The 18,421-nt window shown below is 45.8% G+C and overlaps 1 protein-coding gene and 1 pseudogene across 2 annotated transcripts in view; one reads left to right on the forward strand and one right to left on the reverse strand.

The window, feature by feature from the left end:
• SREBF2 (sterol regulatory element binding transcription factor 2) overlaps nucleotides 1-18,421 on the forward strand; it is a 53,827-nt gene that overhangs the window by 11,714 nt on the left and 23,692 nt on the right. The window contains exons 2-7 of one of the 2 annotated variants that reach the window (XM_054582457.1): nucleotides 11,580-11,999; nucleotides 12,954-13,135; nucleotides 13,819-13,965; nucleotides 15,469-15,690; nucleotides 16,661-16,775; nucleotides 16,972-17,153. In XM_054582457.1, coding sequence (XP_054438432.1) covers nucleotides 11,580-11,999; nucleotides 12,954-13,135; nucleotides 13,819-13,965; nucleotides 15,469-15,690; nucleotides 16,661-16,775; nucleotides 16,972-17,153 — 1,268 coding nt within the window. Of the gene's footprint in view, nucleotides 1-11,579; nucleotides 12,000-12,953; nucleotides 13,136-13,818; nucleotides 13,966-15,468; nucleotides 15,691-16,660; nucleotides 16,776-16,971; nucleotides 17,154-18,421 lie in introns of those variants that run through there. The other variant, XM_054582458.1, reaches the window with a different exon arrangement.
• Nucleotides 712-10,877, reverse strand: LOC129077807 (uncharacterized; annotated as a pseudogene).

Consider the following 18,421-nt stretch of genomic DNA (forward strand, 5'->3'; position numbering starts at 1 on the left):
TGAGAAAGAGAACAAAACAGTGCGGGGCAGGAGCAGGTGAAGAGTTGGGAAATACTGGAAGGGCTGGGGTGATGCTCCTTCTCTTCCTGAGCTTGGGTGTTTGTGCTCATTCATGAATGAGGCGCTTACTGAGCATCTGCCCAATGCCAAGCTCTGTTTAGTGACATCCCTACAATAATAGAACCAAAGCATCTGTCCAGTGTAGTGACCAAGAGGACTATTTTTATTTTTATTTTATTTTTTAAATTTTTTAAAAATTTTACTTTTGATTTTAGAGAAGGGGAAAGGGAGGAAGAGGGAGAGGGAGAAACATCACTTGGCTGTCTTTTGTACAGTCCCCAACTGGGGGACTGAATTCACAACCCAGGCATGTGCCCAGACAAGAATCAAACTGCAACCTTTGGTTTCTGGGATGATGCTCAACCAGCTGAGTCACACCGGCTGGGACCAAGAGGGTGACACGGTAAATCCCAGGGCCACCACCTGCTGACAAGGTGAGGCTGGACAAGTTACTTACCCTCTCTGTGCCTCATTCTCCTTGCCTGTGAAGTGGAGGTGGTAATAGCATGTACCCCAAAGTGTTGTGGAGGTTAAGTGAGGAAATCTATGCAAAACATTTAACATAATTTTTGACACATAGTAGGAGCTCAGGAAATATTAGCAATTACTACACTTTATTTTTTATTTTTTGAATTTCTAATGACAAAACATCTAAAACTGCAGCTTCTGGAAAAACCATTTATTCTTGCCAATCTTGTACCTCTCTTTGAACTTTAGCTTGGCCTCCCGTGGGGCCTGCATTTCAGAGCAGGGTCTCTGAAGATGTCCGTGTTGATAACAGTTTTATCCAAGGGGATATTCACAGAGTACCTCATAGGCATGAGGTGATTGTAGTTACGAGCTTTCATAAAAGACTTGGCCTTTGACCTCTTGGCAGTTTTCTTCTTGCCCATGGCAGCTGTCACTTTGCGGGATAGTGGTCAATCCCAGCACCAGAGTATGGGTATAGGGGCAATCTGAGGTGCCATGTTCTTCACGATGACCCCTTTGTGCCTGGAGTGGTGTCCGGCCAGGACCAGCACCACCGTCCTGGGTTTCACAAACTTGAACAGGTATTTCAAAGTTAAATGGAGTAAAATGAACAGTCTTTCAAACACGGGTGCCAACCCTCTGATGCCTCTAATTTGGTGTTAGGTTAGGAGGCATGAGTTCCCTTGCTGGATACTGGCTGGGGCTCTCGCATGGGCAGAGGACTTGTGATGGCATTTTGGTTGTTGACTGCAGCATTCTAGAGCCCAGCCACAGAGAGAGGCTCTAGCAGGAGCCCCCCCCGCCCCCCGGTGTGCTTGTTGGGGCAACAACTAGTGCGGGGTGCTTGTGGAAAGAGGAGGGGGCTTTGAAGAGGGAGGAGGAGGTTCCTACCTCAGAGGGCTGCTTGCTTACCCACCTGCCTGGGGCCCTGTGCCATGCGCTCCCTCTGTAGACCGGGACTTGTTGCTTCCTGTGTAACCACCACCACCACCATTTTTCAAGAACTTCTTAGGTGCTTTACACATACAAACTCATTTAAAGGAGCACTTGATATGGCTACCTCACAGGGTGATTTGAAGATTATATACAATGCCACCCACAAGTGTGTGACAGTGCCAGCCAACTGTTAAAAGCAAAACAGTACTAATGAAATTCTTTTCCAGTTTAAAAAAAAAATCAGTTTAAACTTTGTTTCTAAATGTACATATACTCATACACACACACACACACGCGCGCGCGCGCGCGCGTGCGCGCGAAATAAATAGCCTTAAAAATCAACAACAAAAGCTTATTAGCAACATAATTCCAATAGGTTTCTCTTTTTATCCTGACACTTGGTACCAGACCCTGGCAGATGTTTACATAAGGTTTCTCCATTAGAATATGTGTGTCATGAAGGCATTTAATTTTGTGTCTGGCACCTAGAAGGCTCAGTTAATGTTTATTGAATAATGTCTTAAGGTACATGTCTTTATTGATTTGTTCTCTATATAAAAAGAGAAACTGTTCTAGAAAGGAGCATCTTGTCAAGGTAGAAGATCTCGTTTGGAGAGTAATAATTTGAGTAGTAAAGTATACTTACACAGCCAGGCAAAAATCTCCCCTATTTCTCTGATGAGTCTGTTACATGCACATTTATCCTGAAATTAATCTTCTTAAATTAGTTCCCCCCTCCACACACATACCCAAGTCCCCTTTACTTGTCACTCCAGACCTATCTTGCATCTTCCAAATTGTGATGAGTGTGAATGTCAATATCCAAGAACATTTGCTTTGCAGGGGCAAATGTGTATAGAGGAAAGACTCAGACAAGCCTAAATACAGACCTAAATCCAAATCTTGGCTCAGCCACTTTTTAGCTTTTATGTGGTAGGCTTGGGCAAGGTATTTAAGTTTCTTTAATCTTATTTTTCCTCACTTGCAAAGTAGAATAATAATACTGGTCTCAGGGTTTATAGAACTAAGTGTTTAGTCAAGTACTAAGTATCAGTGATAGCTATTCTTACGTGGTTGTCCACATAGAATCTGTGTGAAATGAGTTTAATTTCAGTCCCAACCACTTGCTGTACATTTAAATAAAATATAAATATGATTTCCACTTAGAAAATGTTTATTAACTTTGTCACTGAGTTTTTGCTTTTAAACATCAGTAGTATGACCGTTGGTTTTTATTCAAAGGTTAAATTGGATTCTAACCTCAAAAACTGCCTTTTCAAATTTGTTTAAAAAAAACCTATCAAAGACACAAATACATTTTATTATGTGCTGGGCATAGTTCTGTATATTAATATATATTCATCAGAGTTTGGATTCTTCCCATAGTTACTAGTAAAGAAGCTGAGTCTTACAGAGACGTAATTGTCCCAAAGCAGCACCATGATTACATCACTAGATGGACAGCTTGGTCTTGCCGATTCCATAGACAGTTTTCTTTGAATTTAAACTTGGGAATCTCCATTCTGTTCTGCCTTCCTGTTAGTTCTTGGTTTAGCTTTTGGACATCCTCCTCTCCTCCCTTATTATGATTCTTTGCCTCACTTTTTAGGAGGTGGCTTGTTCCGTGGTAGAGAGAGAGAGAGAGAGAGAGAGAGAGAGTTTTTTGATCATTCTTAACACCATATAGGGGCAAAATAGGTTTATAGTTGTCTGTACAGTAATAAACTCTGTTTCACATACTCAAAACCATAAACTTGCTTTTGCCCCACCTGTACACAACCAGAACTTTTCTTTAATGGATTTTCAGAAGTCTCGTCATTGGTTGACAAAATTATCCAAGTTTTTGCCTTAGCTATTCAGATATTCTCCTCTTAAGTCAGAATTTGGCCCTTCAGAATGATTTTTTTTTTTATCCTCACCCAAGGATATGGTTTGTTGTTGTTGTTGTTTAATTACTGATTTTGGAGAGAGAGCAACATCAATCAGTTGCCTCTCATATGTATCCTGACTTGGGATCAAACCTGCAACCTTTTGGTGTATGGGATGACACTCCAGCTAATGCTCAGAATGATTTTCCTTTTTTGAGGGTGGGGAGGGAAGGAGAGACAGACATCAGTTGGTTGCCTCTCATACACGCCTCAGCCCGGGACTAAACCCACAACCCAACTGAGCCACAACAGTGATGAGATGATTCTTAAAGAATTCATGGTGTTATGGGATTCTGGGCAGGCCAGCAGCTTCTCTGTGCAAACCAAGGAGAACGACCACTATCCTGGAGGGACTCTCCTAACTTCGTTGGACAACTTGCTATGGCTTTCCCTTTAATAAAGAGAAAGACTGAGTTCGCTACCAGGAGCTGCAGAATGCTTTATGATCTGGCCCTGACTACTTGCCTGGCCTGGTGCCCTGCCTTATCATTATCTTCTGCGGCCTACTACACAGTCTGGGCCTCCGAGCCTTAGCTTCTGGGACTCCCGGGGCCTAAAGTGCACCTTGTGTCCTGATCAGCCTTCAATCCAGCTCTCTGGAAGCAGTGTGACCTGCTGGAGTCAGTGATTTTATTACATTCTCTATGTCTTTTCTGCTGTGACAATCACCACAGACCATATTGTGTCACTTCCCCTAAATCCTCGAGGTCAAGGGGTATTTTATCATCTCTGGACCAGCACATAGTTGGTACACATTTCAGCACACATACAGGGCACATAGATGGGTGGAACAACAAAATCAGTCTCTCTGCCTCCCTCCTTCCTTCCGTCTGTCCCTCCTTCCATCCCTCCCTCTCTCAAACCAAAAAATAAAAATTTGAAAAAATTTATAAATTGTTTTGGATTACACACCTACTTCACCAAAAGTGGAAGCTTTGTAGAAATTGCACAGATTTGTCCAGATTTCCCAGGATAATTTAAATTTCAAAATCATTTTGTCCCATTGTGAGGTGATATGTCCCTTGCAATTGTTCAGAAAGAATGATTGCCATTTTTATCCATTGCATGGAAGTTGCTTTTGAGGGCATTTCATTGAATTGATACAGGTGGGTTTTGTTTTTTTTAAGATTTTTATTTATTATTTTAGAGTGAGGAGAAGGGAGGGAAAAAGAGGGAGAGAAACATCAAGGTGAGAAACATTGATCAGTTGCCTCTTGCATGAGCCCCAACCAGGGACCGAATCTGCAGCCCAGGAATGCACTCTGACTGGGAATGGGACTGATGACCCTTCACTTTGCAGGACAATGCCCAACAGCCACATCAGTCAGGGCTGATGCCAGTTTGTTTGTTTGTTTGTTTTTAACTACCAGAGTGCTTAGTGCTTGGAGAGGTACAGGGTAGTGGGAGATTCTGTCCATGTGCTTGTCAATACAAGAGATGAGAAAAACGTTTAAAAATATAATTTACTGTATGTAATGTAGCAAAACTAAATTTTTGAAGTGTTAAAAACATACTCGGGCTAATAAATTGTCAGCACATATTAAAGATTTTTTAACATTATAAATGAGAAAAACCAGCAGGATGACAAAGTTGGATCTAAGGAGAATGCAAAAAACTGGTATTTACATAGTAGAAAAAAGAATAAGATTGCAATTTTAGATGCAAAACCGGTTGATGTCCTACAAGCCAATAGAAACAAAGCCTTTAAGGTATCCTTTTTGCCAGATAGAAATCATTTGCATTTTATCAGTTTTCTACAGGCAAATGTCTAGCTTTACAGCCTGTGAGCCTAATCAGTAGTAAATTGAAAGTCAAGTTCATGTTTCCATAGAGCATCAGGTGACTTTTAAGGGGGCAGGTTAGGCATGCCTACCTCTAGTATGACTTTATAGGGACATTTTTGTTTTGTTTTGTTTTTGCCTTATTTTTAAGTTTTAGATAATTTTCTTAAAAAATCACAATTGGATTTAAGAGCTGAAAGGTGGCTGGGTCTCAGGTAGAAGACAGCCCTTGGTGAAAGTAAATGTAAGTTTTTTTGAGATGGACTTGTGAAATTCCGACAGGAAGGAGGAGGTAAGAAGCGGTGAGGCATGGTAATCACATTTAGAGAACCCTGCCCCTGACTGCCCAGAGCAGGTGTGGAAAAGGGAGTGAGTGGGTGTTTTTCCAGGATGGATGGTGAGACGGTCAGTGAGAAGTGAAGTTCCTGGAGTCAGAGGGAGCAGCTGGTAGGAAGCTTTGCTTAAGAAACTTGATTTGGTGTGAAGGACTGCTGGACCGACAGGGCACTCAAAGAAGACGATTGTCCCTGGGAAGGAGGCTGCAGGAGAGGTCAGGCGGAGTATGGAAGTGGAGCAGAGATCACTCTGATACTGTGGAAGGAGACCTGCCAGAAATTCAAAGTGAACTTGCCGCGGAGGAAAGAAGAAAGAGCAATTGAAGGTGGTGCTGAAGATCTCTCTCCTGGCTGAAACTCGGAGAGCTGGCTCCGGCCCCTTGCTGTGTTGGACCAAAGAAGCCAGGACTGGCCAGCGGAGCTGGAACCATCTGAGGCTGCCTGAGAGACAGCCAAGCAGAGCAGATCAGGGAAGCATTTGAGAGTGACTTTGGCCACCCTTTGTGCCTTCTTTTTCTCTAATTTTCAAGTGTTTTATTTTATTATATAATATTTGATATATGCACATATGACACATCTGTGTGTGTTATGAAACATAAACATTTGAAAAACCCCATCTCCCCATCTTTTTTTCCGTTTATGATTTCTCTGCTAGTAAAAAGAGTTTATTCACCCCTCACTGAAAATATAGGGTCCCTTAGTCACTCATTTGCCATCCTGTGTCGTTCAGTGCCTCATCCAGACTCCCTTTCCCCAGAATCCACTTGAAGTACATAACGCCACCCCTGTGCTCCAAGCTTTCGACCAAGCAAATGTGCCCCCCTGGTGCTGGAGCGGAGTGGTTTTAGGCACCCATTTTGCCTGTTAAAACTGTCCCTATGTTCCTTGTGTTATGGCTTGCATTTCAGGGCTTCTGTGTTGAAGTATGTGGTTGATAGATCCCAACTCCTTTGCTCTTTGTTCCTCTGGGTGTTGCAAGTGGGGATGACTGATATTTTAGGTCCTGAGAAGGCAGTGGTGATCACAAATAGCAGAATGGTGGAGAAATGAAAAGTTATTTTGCTGTTAACTCTAAGGTTTGATGCTGGTCTACATTTGATTATTTTATTTTATTTTATTTTAAGATTTTGTAATTATCAGGGGGAAAAAATCCTAGGAGGGGTGGTAGGATCATCAGGGTGAAAACGGGACACTCAAGGAGGATACTTGTTAGATTATTAGATTTTGTGTTTACCTCCCTCTCCCCCGCTGGCTGTGGTCTGTCTCGTTCCATGGCCTCCATACGTTATACACCATGCTTATTTCTATGTTCTTACGTTTGGTGAACTGAGCTAATGTGAAAAATAAAAAGAAAAAACCTAATTGGGGAGAGGTTAGGTGGATATTCTTAATGACCTTAGGGATGAGGGATTTTTTTTTTTAAATGTAACACATTTTACTACACAATATTAAAATTTGCATGTGGTCAATTTCTGTTGTAATGCAACATATGAATTCCTAAAAATCACCATACTGTGTAAAATCATGCAGTAAAAACCACAGGGCCTATGGGGGTGGGAGTCAAATACTCAAAAACTCTAGAGGTAACCAAAAAAACAAAACAAAACTATATCTATATCTATAGATATAGATATAGTTTTGTTTTGTTTTGTTTATAGATATAGATATAGGAACCTAATAAAACAGTGCAGTTTTAATAATGTTAAGTGTCTAAGAAGTATATAAATATCACAATACACATGGCACTTTACCTTGCAAAAGAGGAAAGGTTTGCTTGTGGAAGTGGGCATTGGAAGGTTACAACTTCCAACTTACTGTGAAGTGACAGGAGCAGGACTCCTGAAGTCAGATAGAAAGTTCTGACTTTTGTGATAGAAAGTAGAAGGTTATGATGTAGAACACATGTGGTGACTCAACAAGCTGGTGATTATTTGAGGTGAGCACATGTGTGTATTTTGTGGATTCCAGTGTGGCTCATTTCAGCTGGGTATAGTTTTCTGCATTTTCTAGTGTTTCTCTCATGCATAAGCAAACACAAAATTCATGTTAATCTCAAATTGTTCCCCTAATATATCAATACTTTTTTCAAAATAAGAGTCAAAGCAAAACTGACGGTCAAAAAACCATTATGAATAACTTGTGTTACCTAATACTAAGTGCCAGGCACTTACCCAATGAGTTAGGTATAATTGTTTCATAGATGAGAAAACTCCGGCTCAGAGAAGTAAAACTTGCCCCAAATTACAATGCTAGGACATGGTAACTGTTAATCAGTATACCATTCTTTTCCCTGAACAAACTAAAAGTAACAAAGTGTGGCAAATATATGAGCAAGAGTGAATATCCATAATATGAAATTTTTTCAAATAAATAAATAGAGACAAATAGTTCAATAGAAAAATGGACACAGGTCAGGAGCAGGCAGTTTGCAAAGGAAGAAAGACAAATGGCCAATAAAATTGGAAGAGGAGACATTCATCCTCACTAGTGCTCATGCATACAAGTCAAAACAGGTGTCACTTTTTCCCACTGATGGGCAGAAGTAGATGTGGGGCCCAAGTACCGGAGGGGCAGGGATTGCTGTACCCCTTCCAAAGCACACATGCCTGTCCTTTGACTCAGCCATCTAGTGCTAGAAATTTATCCAAGAAAGTAATCAGGTAAGTGGGAGATTTTTGTAAGAATTGTTAATAATCCTGAAAAATTGAAAACACCTATGCATTGTTACTAAGTGGTCAAATTCTAGTGTATCAATTCAATATAATACAATACTTTGGAACTCTCAAAAATGGTGATATTATAGCCAATATCCATAATGGTTGGCGATGAATATTTTTCATGCTTTACTAAGTAAAGGGAGCAGTGTACAAAATAGCATGGTCCAGCTTTGCCTGGTTTTGTACGGGAACAAGCCCTGTTACCAGAAAAAGTCTGGACACACACAGTTTGGAGACAGCGTTACCCCACTTGGGGCTCTAGACTCATTATTCCTGACGAGAATTAATCTGACAATATTTTGGGTTGACTGGTCTCAATGCACAGGTGACAACTGGAGCCTCTAATTTTGGTTACAAGCTTTTAAGTAGTCCAAAACCCAGGTATAGTTTCCTGAGCTCAGTCCACTTTATTAGCAACTTAATCCGTAGTTTAAGCAGCAGCTAAAAACAGGCATGTTTTACTTGTGGCGTGTGGCTTGGTGGGGGAGGGTAACTGCCAGGGGTGGCCCACGCCTGGCCTTCAGCTCTGAGGGCCTCAGCTCATCATGCAGTAACCAGAGCTTCATTTTCAAAGCTCCATAAAACCTGTGCCTCCTCCCAGGCCTGCCTTTTCTAGGTTTCATGGCTCTCTGCGGAAATGAGAGCCTGTGTCATTGGAGCAAGGAACAGCAAGGAGACATTAGGATGCTCCCATGGTGACGGGGGTGGGGGGTAGCTCAGGGTTATAGAGCAAAACTGCACTTGCCTCATTCTGGTTGGGGAGGCCCCCCTTTCTTTGTCACTGCCATCCAGATGGGGGTCCCAGGGAGGCCCCGTACCCCCCATTGGAGCAGTGGCTTTAAAGAGCTTCCCATTATTTCTCCCTTCAAATGCTGGGTCTTAACGGGCCCTTTGTGACAATCAGCCCATTGCCAATCTGCCTGGCTGGAGATAACGCCACTGGAGCTTGTCAAGTGTGGGTTGAAAAGGATTTATTTTTTTAATTTAAGTAGTTGTATTCCATCTGCCTACACACTCTTACCCTGCTTTGTGAACTGAGCTTTGTGACCTCTGTGAGTTCCTTCACCATGTCAGCCAGATCTTCCCCCACAAAAGGGTTTGGAGAGCGCTCAGCAGGATGACAGAAGTGGGGCTAAGTGCCCGTGTAGTCGGTGCTCTAAAAGCGCCACTAAGAGCAACCTTTAGAAAGGTCGGCCCTTCACCAAGCACTTTGCATAAATTATTTTATTAATCCTCACAGCAGAGAAGCTAAGTGAGTTGTTTTTTAAAGATTTTATTTGTTTATTTTTAGAGAGAAGGGAAGGAAGGGAGAAAGAGGGAGAGAAACACCCATGTGTGAGAGATACATTGATCTGTTGCCTCTCACACACCCCCAACTGGGAACCTGCCCTGCAACCCAGGCATGTGCTCTGACTAGGAATCAAACCAGCGACCTTTTGGTCTGCCACACCAGCCAGGGCCCAAGTGAATATTCTTGAGGCAGCCTTTTGTGGTGAGGAAAAGTGACTTGCCCACATTCGCACAGCTGGTTAGGTGGGCGCCTTGAGACCCACCTAGGGCCAAAGCCTGTGCCCACCTACCAGACCTCTGGCCTCTCTTCCCTTTTGCCCTTAGCATTCCATGGATAAAAACAATCAGCCAGGGAGTGACATTCTTCAGGCACAAGCAGGCTTCGGGGTCAGTTCACCAGACTCAACATTTTATGGAATTCTGGAAAGCCCAACAAATAGGTTTTTCTTAACCATTTTCGTAAAGCTTTTTATAGTGTTGTTATACTTGGAATGTGGCAGCGCTAAATTGTGTTTTGTTTCCATTTTGTGCTGAGTTTGAGGACGTTCCTCAGTTTAATCACATTAAAGAACTGGAGTTGTTTGGTACGAGTGACAGTATCTGCAGCAGATCTGTCCGTTTCTCCCTCTCACACACCGGGCCAAGTGGAGACAGCAGTGTCAAGGTGTTGGTCAATAACATCACCATGCACCACAGGCTGTTAGAGACCTGGGAGGGACTTGCTGGTGGAGGTTTGGAGAAATTAAAGGAAATGGTGTATGGGAGATTGTTTTTTTATTTTGTTTTTTATTTTGGTGAGCAAATCAGAGCACCTTGTGGCCTTGAAGGTTTGGAGAGGGAGGTGCCACGATTCAGGAACAAGCAGTAGCTCCTTGGGAATGTGTTGGAGAGGAAGGTGGGGGTGATGTGGTCAGCGTAGAGAATTGCAGGTCTAAAAATACTTGGAACAAAGCTGAGGCTCCAGATTCCTATTGGGGACCAGCCCTATGAGGAGGAAGGAAGGAGTCATGAGAGATGAGTCGTGGATTACGTTGAGTTTTGGTAAGCCTTCGGGAGGATGAACCAGGGGAAGAGGCCCTGGAAAACAGGCTTGAGGCCCTCTGGGCAGGAATTCAGGGGTCCCGGGTACTTGGAGATGAACCAGAGTTGGCGGGGGGGGGGGTCTCCAGGTGGACACATCCTGTTGGCCCCACAGACTCCATGCTCCGGGGGAAGAGGCATGGCCAGGGGAGGGCCAGAGCGGGCCCTCTGAAGCATGGAGTCCAGGGCCCAGGTTGCCCCACCCTGACCTCCTGGCAGTGAGTGCACTGTGGTACAGTAGAAGAACACGAAGCTGGGATGGGGGCAGAGACCTGGCATGTCCTGATGAGCTCTGTGACCTTGACCAACTCATTTCCCTGTCCTGGACTTTGTGGATGATTTTCTGTCCATTCTACCCCTAAAGATCCATGACTTGGGGCAACTTCATGAGTGTTCCTGGGGGTACCAGCAGTGCCCAGGAATATGCCCATCTTGGAGAGAAGGCCCAGGACCTGCTTGTGGTCAGAAGGGACGGCTGCCTGGGGTGAGGGAGAGTTAGAGTGGCCCAGCTCTGAAGCCAGACCCACGTGACTCCTGCGCTGCCAGGGGAAGCAGTGCTGTGACTGGAGGTGGCCTCACAGCATGGTTACTGAGCTCCAAAGCCTTAGGATAGTGACCACCCACTTTTGCCCCAGCGTCCCCCACTGTAAAATGGGACCAGCAATATCCTCCAAAAGCAACGCTCACACAGTGCAGAGGTGGCTCCTGACAGGCCTGATGCCATAAGGAGGGTGGGTGGAATGGGCCTGCAGGTGGGTCAGGAGAGGGCGGAACATCACATGGATGAAGTCCTGGCCTGTTGTCCCTCAGTTGGCCATCTTGACCCAGCTCATGTCCCCACGTGAGAGGTGAGGGTTTCCTGACCCATTTCTGCTCTGATCTTGGGAACACTTTTGGATTTTCATGCCTGAGTTTCAAAGCAAACTTGAAAGTTAAATATTTGGGACGTCCATAAAATGACTCCTTTTCATTTCTTCACAGAGATGCTGCAGTTTGTCAGCAATCAAGTCGGAGAGTTCCCCGACCTGTTCCCGGAGCAGCTGTGTGGCTCCTTCCCTGGCAGCGGTGGTAGTGGCAGCGGCAGCAGCAGTAATGGCGGGGGCAGCAGTAGCGGAGCTGGGGACCCATCAGCACAGCGCTCCTTCAGCCAGATCCCATTACCTTCCTTCTCTCCCTCGGCCACCCCGCCCCAGGCTCCAGCCCTGCAGGTTAAGGTTTCCCCCACCTCAGTTCTCACTCCTCCAAGGGCAACTCCCGTTCTTCAGCCGCGCCCCCAGCCCCAGCCTCAGGCTCAGCTGCAGCAGCAGACCGTAATGATCACCCCAACGTTCAGCACCGCGCCCCAGACGAGGATCATCCAGCAGCCTTTGATATACCAGAATGCGGCTACGAGCTTTCAAGGTGATTCAGAAGTCAAGATAACGATAGTGATGGGTTGTTCAAAAGTTGGTGTGCCAGTTTGCTGATGCTTCCAAGGCAGGTTGTGAATAGTTCTGTCCTCTTTGGGGATGACAGAATCTGTTGATTTGGTCCTGTCCCATTGAGATTTTGGTTACTGGCAGTCAGAACAGTGGTGCGCAGCAGTTCACATTCTGCCTTTTCAAACACCTTAATATCTCTTGTGTTTGCTTCAAAGAGTCCAGCAAGCAGAATGGACACAGGGCTTTTCTGGTAACTAGAGGTGGAGACTTAAGTAGACTTAGTCTTGAAACTTACTCAGGTAACAGCCAGACCTTGGCACCTGTAAGTTGAGGACTGAGCCTTCAACTTTTAACGTAGGTGCTGGGTCTGAGTAGCAGGCCTCCCAGTAGGCCCTCAGTGTGTGTCGAGCGACAGTGTGACTTTCCCTGCTGTGCTGTGTCCCAGTGCCTTTTCATCAGACACTCTTGGGCCCTGCGGGGAACCCTGGGTGGGGTTGGTATTGCTCTGACAATCCTTCATTGGGCTTTTAGGGTTTAGGGGATGGGGAGGAATCAAGGCCAAAAGCTGAGACAGCCGTCCCAAAGTGCACTTTCTGTTCGTTTCATGGGAGGCAATGAAGCCCCAGGGAGTTGTTATTCTCAACATCTGTTAACTCCCTTGCTGGGTGTAGTCATTCCCCGATTAGCTTCACTCACCTCCGCCCCAGCACCCAGAATAATAAAATAATTGGCACTCATTCCCTCTGAAAATGATGCTGCCCTCCTGAGATGTTCTCGTTATCTAGACCAGCTCGTAAGTGGCGCTGCACAGCTTCAGCAGCAGCAGGTGGGGAGCCGGGGTCATTATGAGGCACTCCATCCTCTGTTATTGCTGCGGCTATACTAACAGAATGCGTTCCTTGTCCATGTGACTTTTTTCTCCTCTTCTCCCAAGTCCTTCAGCCTCAAGTCCAAAGCCTAGTGACATCCTCCCAGGTGCAGCCGGTCACCATCCAGCAGCAGGTGCAGACAGTGCAGGCCCAGCGGGTGCTGACGCAGACCGCCAATGGCACGCTGCAGACCCTCGCCCCAGCCACGGTGCAGACAGTCGCTGCGCCCCAGGTGCAGCAGGTCCCGGTAGGTGGTGGACAAGGATTCGGGGAGGCACTGCTTGGGGCTCTCAGCTGGTCTCCTATTGAAGATGTGGTCTCCATACTAAGAAGGATCATTGGAGTATGAGGGAGCACTTACAGGGTGGGTAGGGACGCCTGGGCCCTGAAAGGCACCAGTGAGCTTGGTGTAGAGACCTGGCTGAGGTGGCATCTGAGGATGTGCACTGGCACTTGCGTAGATTCAACAAATGCTGCTGTATTATTTACACAGGCAATGGGTATAAAACTGGAAAGAAATGTGCTAAAATGTTTTTAAGCCATATATCATAGTAGACATATTTTCTCACGAAGTAATTTTATCTTTAAAAAAAAATCTTTGTTCATCATTTTTGCTTCTCGGCCAGGTTCCCAGATTTCCTGAGTTTGTTCAAAATCAGACCTCTCTCCCTGCCACCACCCACCCCACCCCAAGCTAAGCCGCTCTTTACCTGCTAGGCCACTGGCAGTGCTCTCCTTGAAGCCTTTCAACCTTAAAACTTGGGACCCTCTCTATCTATACTCTCTTTATCTCTCTCTCACTCCAGTAATCAAGCTGTATTCTCAGTTTCATGAAAATTTCATTTTTCCTTTCCTGGAGAGTCTACGCAGTAAGAAGCTAATGCAAAGTAGAAAAATAATGCCACCCCCCTCTTTTGTTCCTCCATCCAGGTCCTGGTACAGCCTCAGATCATCAAGACAGATTCCCTTGTTTTGACCACACTGAAGACAGATGGCAGCCCTGTCATGGCCGCAGTCCAGAACCCGGCCCTCACCGCCCTCACCACCCCCATCCAGACAGCTGCCCTGCAAGTGCCAGTAAGGGCCACCTTCCCCCCTGCCCTCCACCCTCCACCTCCTTTCTGGGAGGTGTGAGGCCTCAGCGATGTTCATGAAGCCTCTGTGCTGAGCAGGTGCAGAAGCTTTATGGAATATGTTAGTCACATTACAAACATCACCCCCTCAGCTTTTTCCCCTTGAGAAGTTCCACCAGTGAGTGTTATATAGGAGTACAGAGTCTAGAGGGGGAAAGAGAAAGGGCCGAGGAGCCCCAGGTTCTGGGCAGTGGCTCCGCACAGGCCCATCTGTCTCTCAGGTCCCGCTGGTGGAGGTGGGGCTTCTGAAAGACCCTAGACCCAGTAGGCAGGAGGGAATCCAAGATGAGGGGCGTGGAAGGCCCCCATCCTTCAGCTGTAGGGTTTCAGCCACTTTCAGTATCTTTAGCAAGAGAGTCTGGGAGAGTAAAAGGTGATCAAAATTTGAGAGCAGGCTTTACTCATAAAAACCAAGAACTAGAAATAACCCAGATGTTCATCCAAAAAGAACTATTAATGTACATGACTACATGAGTGAACCTCAGGTATAGTGTGTTGAGCAAAAGATGCCTGTCACGGAAGAGCTTGTGCTAATGATTCCACCAACCCACTACATGAAGTTGAGGAAGAACAGAAGTTAGCTGTGGTGTGATAGACGATGGAGTGGATTATAAGAGGAGTAAGCAGCAGGCGTTACTGGGAGGAGGGAACTTTCCAGGGGGTAGAAATGCTCTCTGTCTTGGTCTGGGATATCTTAGTTTATATCCATTATACAGATATGTAGATATTCCTCAAACTGTATATTTAAAATGTGTGGTTTTTATTATGTGCAAATTATTCCTTGATAACTAAGGAAGTTGAGCAACTTCTTATTTGTGCATTAGTCATTGGGATATTTGAGGCCATTTCTTGAGCAAAAGAAAACTAAAATTAGTACAAAAAGAAATGGAGAGAAGAGAGCAAATTTGAGGGGAGAAATGGGGAAAGCCTCTGTGGTTGGCCCGTTTACTTAATGAAATTGCTCTGATGAGAGTGTCACTTCTCCCCTTGAGCTTTTTGATGGCCACGTAGTATAAGGAAATGCAGTAAGTTGCTTAATCATCACCTGAGAGGGAAAAATGTGTCATGCTCTAGGAAAAAGTTCTGCCTCGGGCCAGAGTGATGCATGCTATATGCAAGCTCAGTTCAGAGATAGTCAGTGGTTTGACAGGAAAACAGAAGTCATATGACTTGTTTCTGGGCCCCTAGATCAAAGGATAAGACAATTTTACCTACATTAATCCTATTGAAGCATTATTTATGGACAGCGATTCTGAAAGGGGCACAGGAACTGAGGTACCAGGGCTCCTCAGGCTTCTTGGGGCTTGACTTAATCCAGAAAGGGTCTCAGACCACCCACAGCAGCACCAGGTGGTGCCACATGGACAAGCCTCAGGGTTATCTTGTGAGGTTGCTTTACCCAGACTAACCAAGGGGTGACTCTGCCCGGTGTCTGTGCCTGTTCTAGACCCTGGTGGGCAGCAGTGGGACCATTCTGACCACGATGCCTGTGGTGATGGGGCAAGAGAAGGTGCCCATTAAACAGGTTCCCGGGGGAGTCAAGCAGCTCGAGCCCCCTAAAGAAGGAGAAAGAAGAACAACACACAACATCATTGAAAAGCGGTATCGCTCCTCCATCAATGACAAAATCATTGAGTTGAAGGACCTGGTCATGGGGACAGATGCTAAGGTAGGTGCCAAGCAAAATGGTGTTTCATGCCCTACCATCTTCCCTCTACCTGTCTTTGCCTCGGGAACTTAGGAGTCTCCAGGCCCAGGCTGAGTGAGTGCAAATTAGCTGTTTTCTTATGAAATAAAGCATCTTAGTTTTTCCAGATTACAAAATATTGACCAGTATAAGTGGATTGTTGTGGGTTGGGTAAGACAGTGGCCTCCCTGGACCTTTTGACCCTGCCCTGCAGTGATCACGGGCCCTGGAGTCACAAGCAGAGAAACGCCTGCGACTCACAGGGGGCAGGTACACGACTTTCGGAGCCTTGAAGTCGGGTGATGGCATTGCTGGCCTATGTTTAATTGTGTTAGGGGTAGCTAGAAATATTTTCACCTGTTAAGGAAGAGAGAAACTGGAACTGGCCTGGGATCAACAGCAAGTAGAGGAAGTATATTTCTGATGTTTCAGTGAATGTATCTTGCACCCTGGCACAGATTTGTTCTGCACCTCTATTTTGAGAGAAAATTTCACTTCCCTTTGTAGCCTACAAATCTGAAAGGTACTGATATACCTTTACTTAAGATAACTACCCAACAGCACTCTGGGTTTTTTTTGGTCATTTGTTTAAAGTTTGTTTGGTGCTGGGGTTATTAGAGGAAGTAGTCATATAGCTAAATTTATCAAGTGTCACCATGTGCCAGGCCAGCAGCTGATCTCTTTCCATGTAATATCTCATTGAGCCCCCACTGCATGCCTGTGATTTGCATACTTATCCTTATTGCCATCCTGAGGAGGAGGAAAGTGAGGTTCAGAGATGTCAGGTACCATGTCCTGATAGCAGAGCTGAGCAGTGGGAGAGCCAGCATCTGGGCCCGGCACCGCCCGCTCTGGAGCCCTGCTGTCGCCCACGAGCCAGACTTCTGGGCCTCCGCTCTCCTCACTGCAGCCTGCGCTGATGCCCCTGCATTTTCACCCATCTCCCTCCCAGATGCACAAGTCTGGCGTTTTGAGGAAGGCCATTGACTACATCAAATACTTGCAGCAGGTCAATCACAAACTGCGCCAGGAGAACATGGTGCTGAAGCTGGCGAGTCAGAAAAACAGTGAGTGTGCTCATTGAGAGAAGGGCTGTCAGCCCTGGTCACAGGGGAAGTCCCGTCCCGGGCCCTGGGAAGGGCCCACTGACGCGCAAGAGGTGCCTCCAGGGGTGAAGCGGGAGCAGGCCCCGGCATCCTTGTCCAGCCCAGGCGGGGCTCTGGAAAACGGACTGTTTGCCAGATAGGGTTTTTTTTTTTGCAGAGCTCCTGAAGGGCATCGACCTAGGCAGCCTGGTGGACAATGATGTGGATCTGAAAATCGATGACTTTAATCAGAATGTGCTTCTGATGTCCCCTCCGGCCTCTGACTCGGGGTCCCAAGCTGGTTTCTCCCCCTACTCCATCGACTCTGAGCCCGGAAGCCCTCTGTTGGATGAGGCAAAGGTAGGAACTTTTGAAATCCCCTGACCACTGGACCTCTCCCATCTCTCCGAAGTTAATGGTGGGGAGGCCACAGACAGGTGCCAGGCCTAACGTTCAGAAGCCCAGGCTGGGCAGGAGCAGGAACTCGTTGAAATGAGCCAGATCTTGGACAGTAAAGGAAGAGAAAACTGACTCTAGCAGGGGAAAGAGTAGGGGCTGTTTAACGGATTCAGTGTAGTCCCATTGAACTGGTCTTTGCTGAAAGGGCCCATCAGAGAGGAATGAGGGCCAGATCCAGAGCAGAAACACAGCAGCTGCCATGTGGGCGTGAGGCACTGCTAGAGGCGCCTCATTACTTCCCTTGCCCATAATGGGCCTGGCAAGACCACTTTGTGAGGCTCATCACTTGTGGGGTTGGTTTAGGATGAAGCTGCCTCTGGGCCCTCTTCTGGAAATGATTACAGTGTGCAATCTAACAAATAACGTTCCAACCAAGGGCCTCTAATGGACCAAGAAAGCCCCCCTCCGGCAATTGCTCTTTAATGGAATTGGTTAAAAGAGGCTCGAGCCTAATGATCTTCCTGGGAACCCACAGAGACCACTGGGTCTGCAGTGGATTTTGACATTGGTGCTTTCTGACTCTGAATACACCAAGTTCCCTTCCAGTGTACGCTTTTGGCTAAACTGTACATAGTGTTGTATACTTAGTTTTACTAAGGAAGCTCTATTTTTCAAATATTTTATAAATGTGATTCTGTTTGATAACAAAAGGCCGTAGGACATACATCAAATTAGCTAGATACCTCAGTGTCGTAAGAAATTTTCAAATGATTTTAAAACAGTGAGAAGGAGTGCCATGGTTTGTGCACACTGGGAGTCAGGAAAGACCCGACCCCAACCTCCCGCCCTCTCTGGGGCTCCCGGGTGGGCAACGCCTCTGCCTCCAGCTCTCCCTCTGTAAAGTGGGGGAGGAAAAAAAGGCAGCATTATGGTTTTAAAACAGGCAAGCTCCTATACGTAGATCCACGCCAAAGTATGATCTTTAATCAATTCAATCGAGGCATAATTTGTATGTAATAAATACACCTATTTAATAGTATCATACAGTATTACACATGCATTTATTGTATTAAAGTATTACATTAATCAGGATACAGAACATTTTCATCACCCACGAAGCTCCATTGTATACCTGTGCAGGTAGTTCACACATCCCTCCCCAGCCTCAGACCGCTGCTTTGCTTCCTGCCACTTGATACGTTTTGCCTGTTGTGGAATCACAGAAATAC

The sequence above is a fragment of the Pteronotus mesoamericanus genome, unplaced genomic scaffold, assembly GCF_021234165.1.
Source record: "Pteronotus mesoamericanus isolate MK-2021 breed Mesoamerican mustached bat unplaced genomic scaffold, CSHL_Meso_final contig_702, whole genome shotgun sequence".
In the NCBI taxonomy this organism is placed as follows: Eukaryota; Metazoa; Chordata; class Mammalia; order Chiroptera; family Mormoopidae; genus Pteronotus; species Pteronotus mesoamericanus.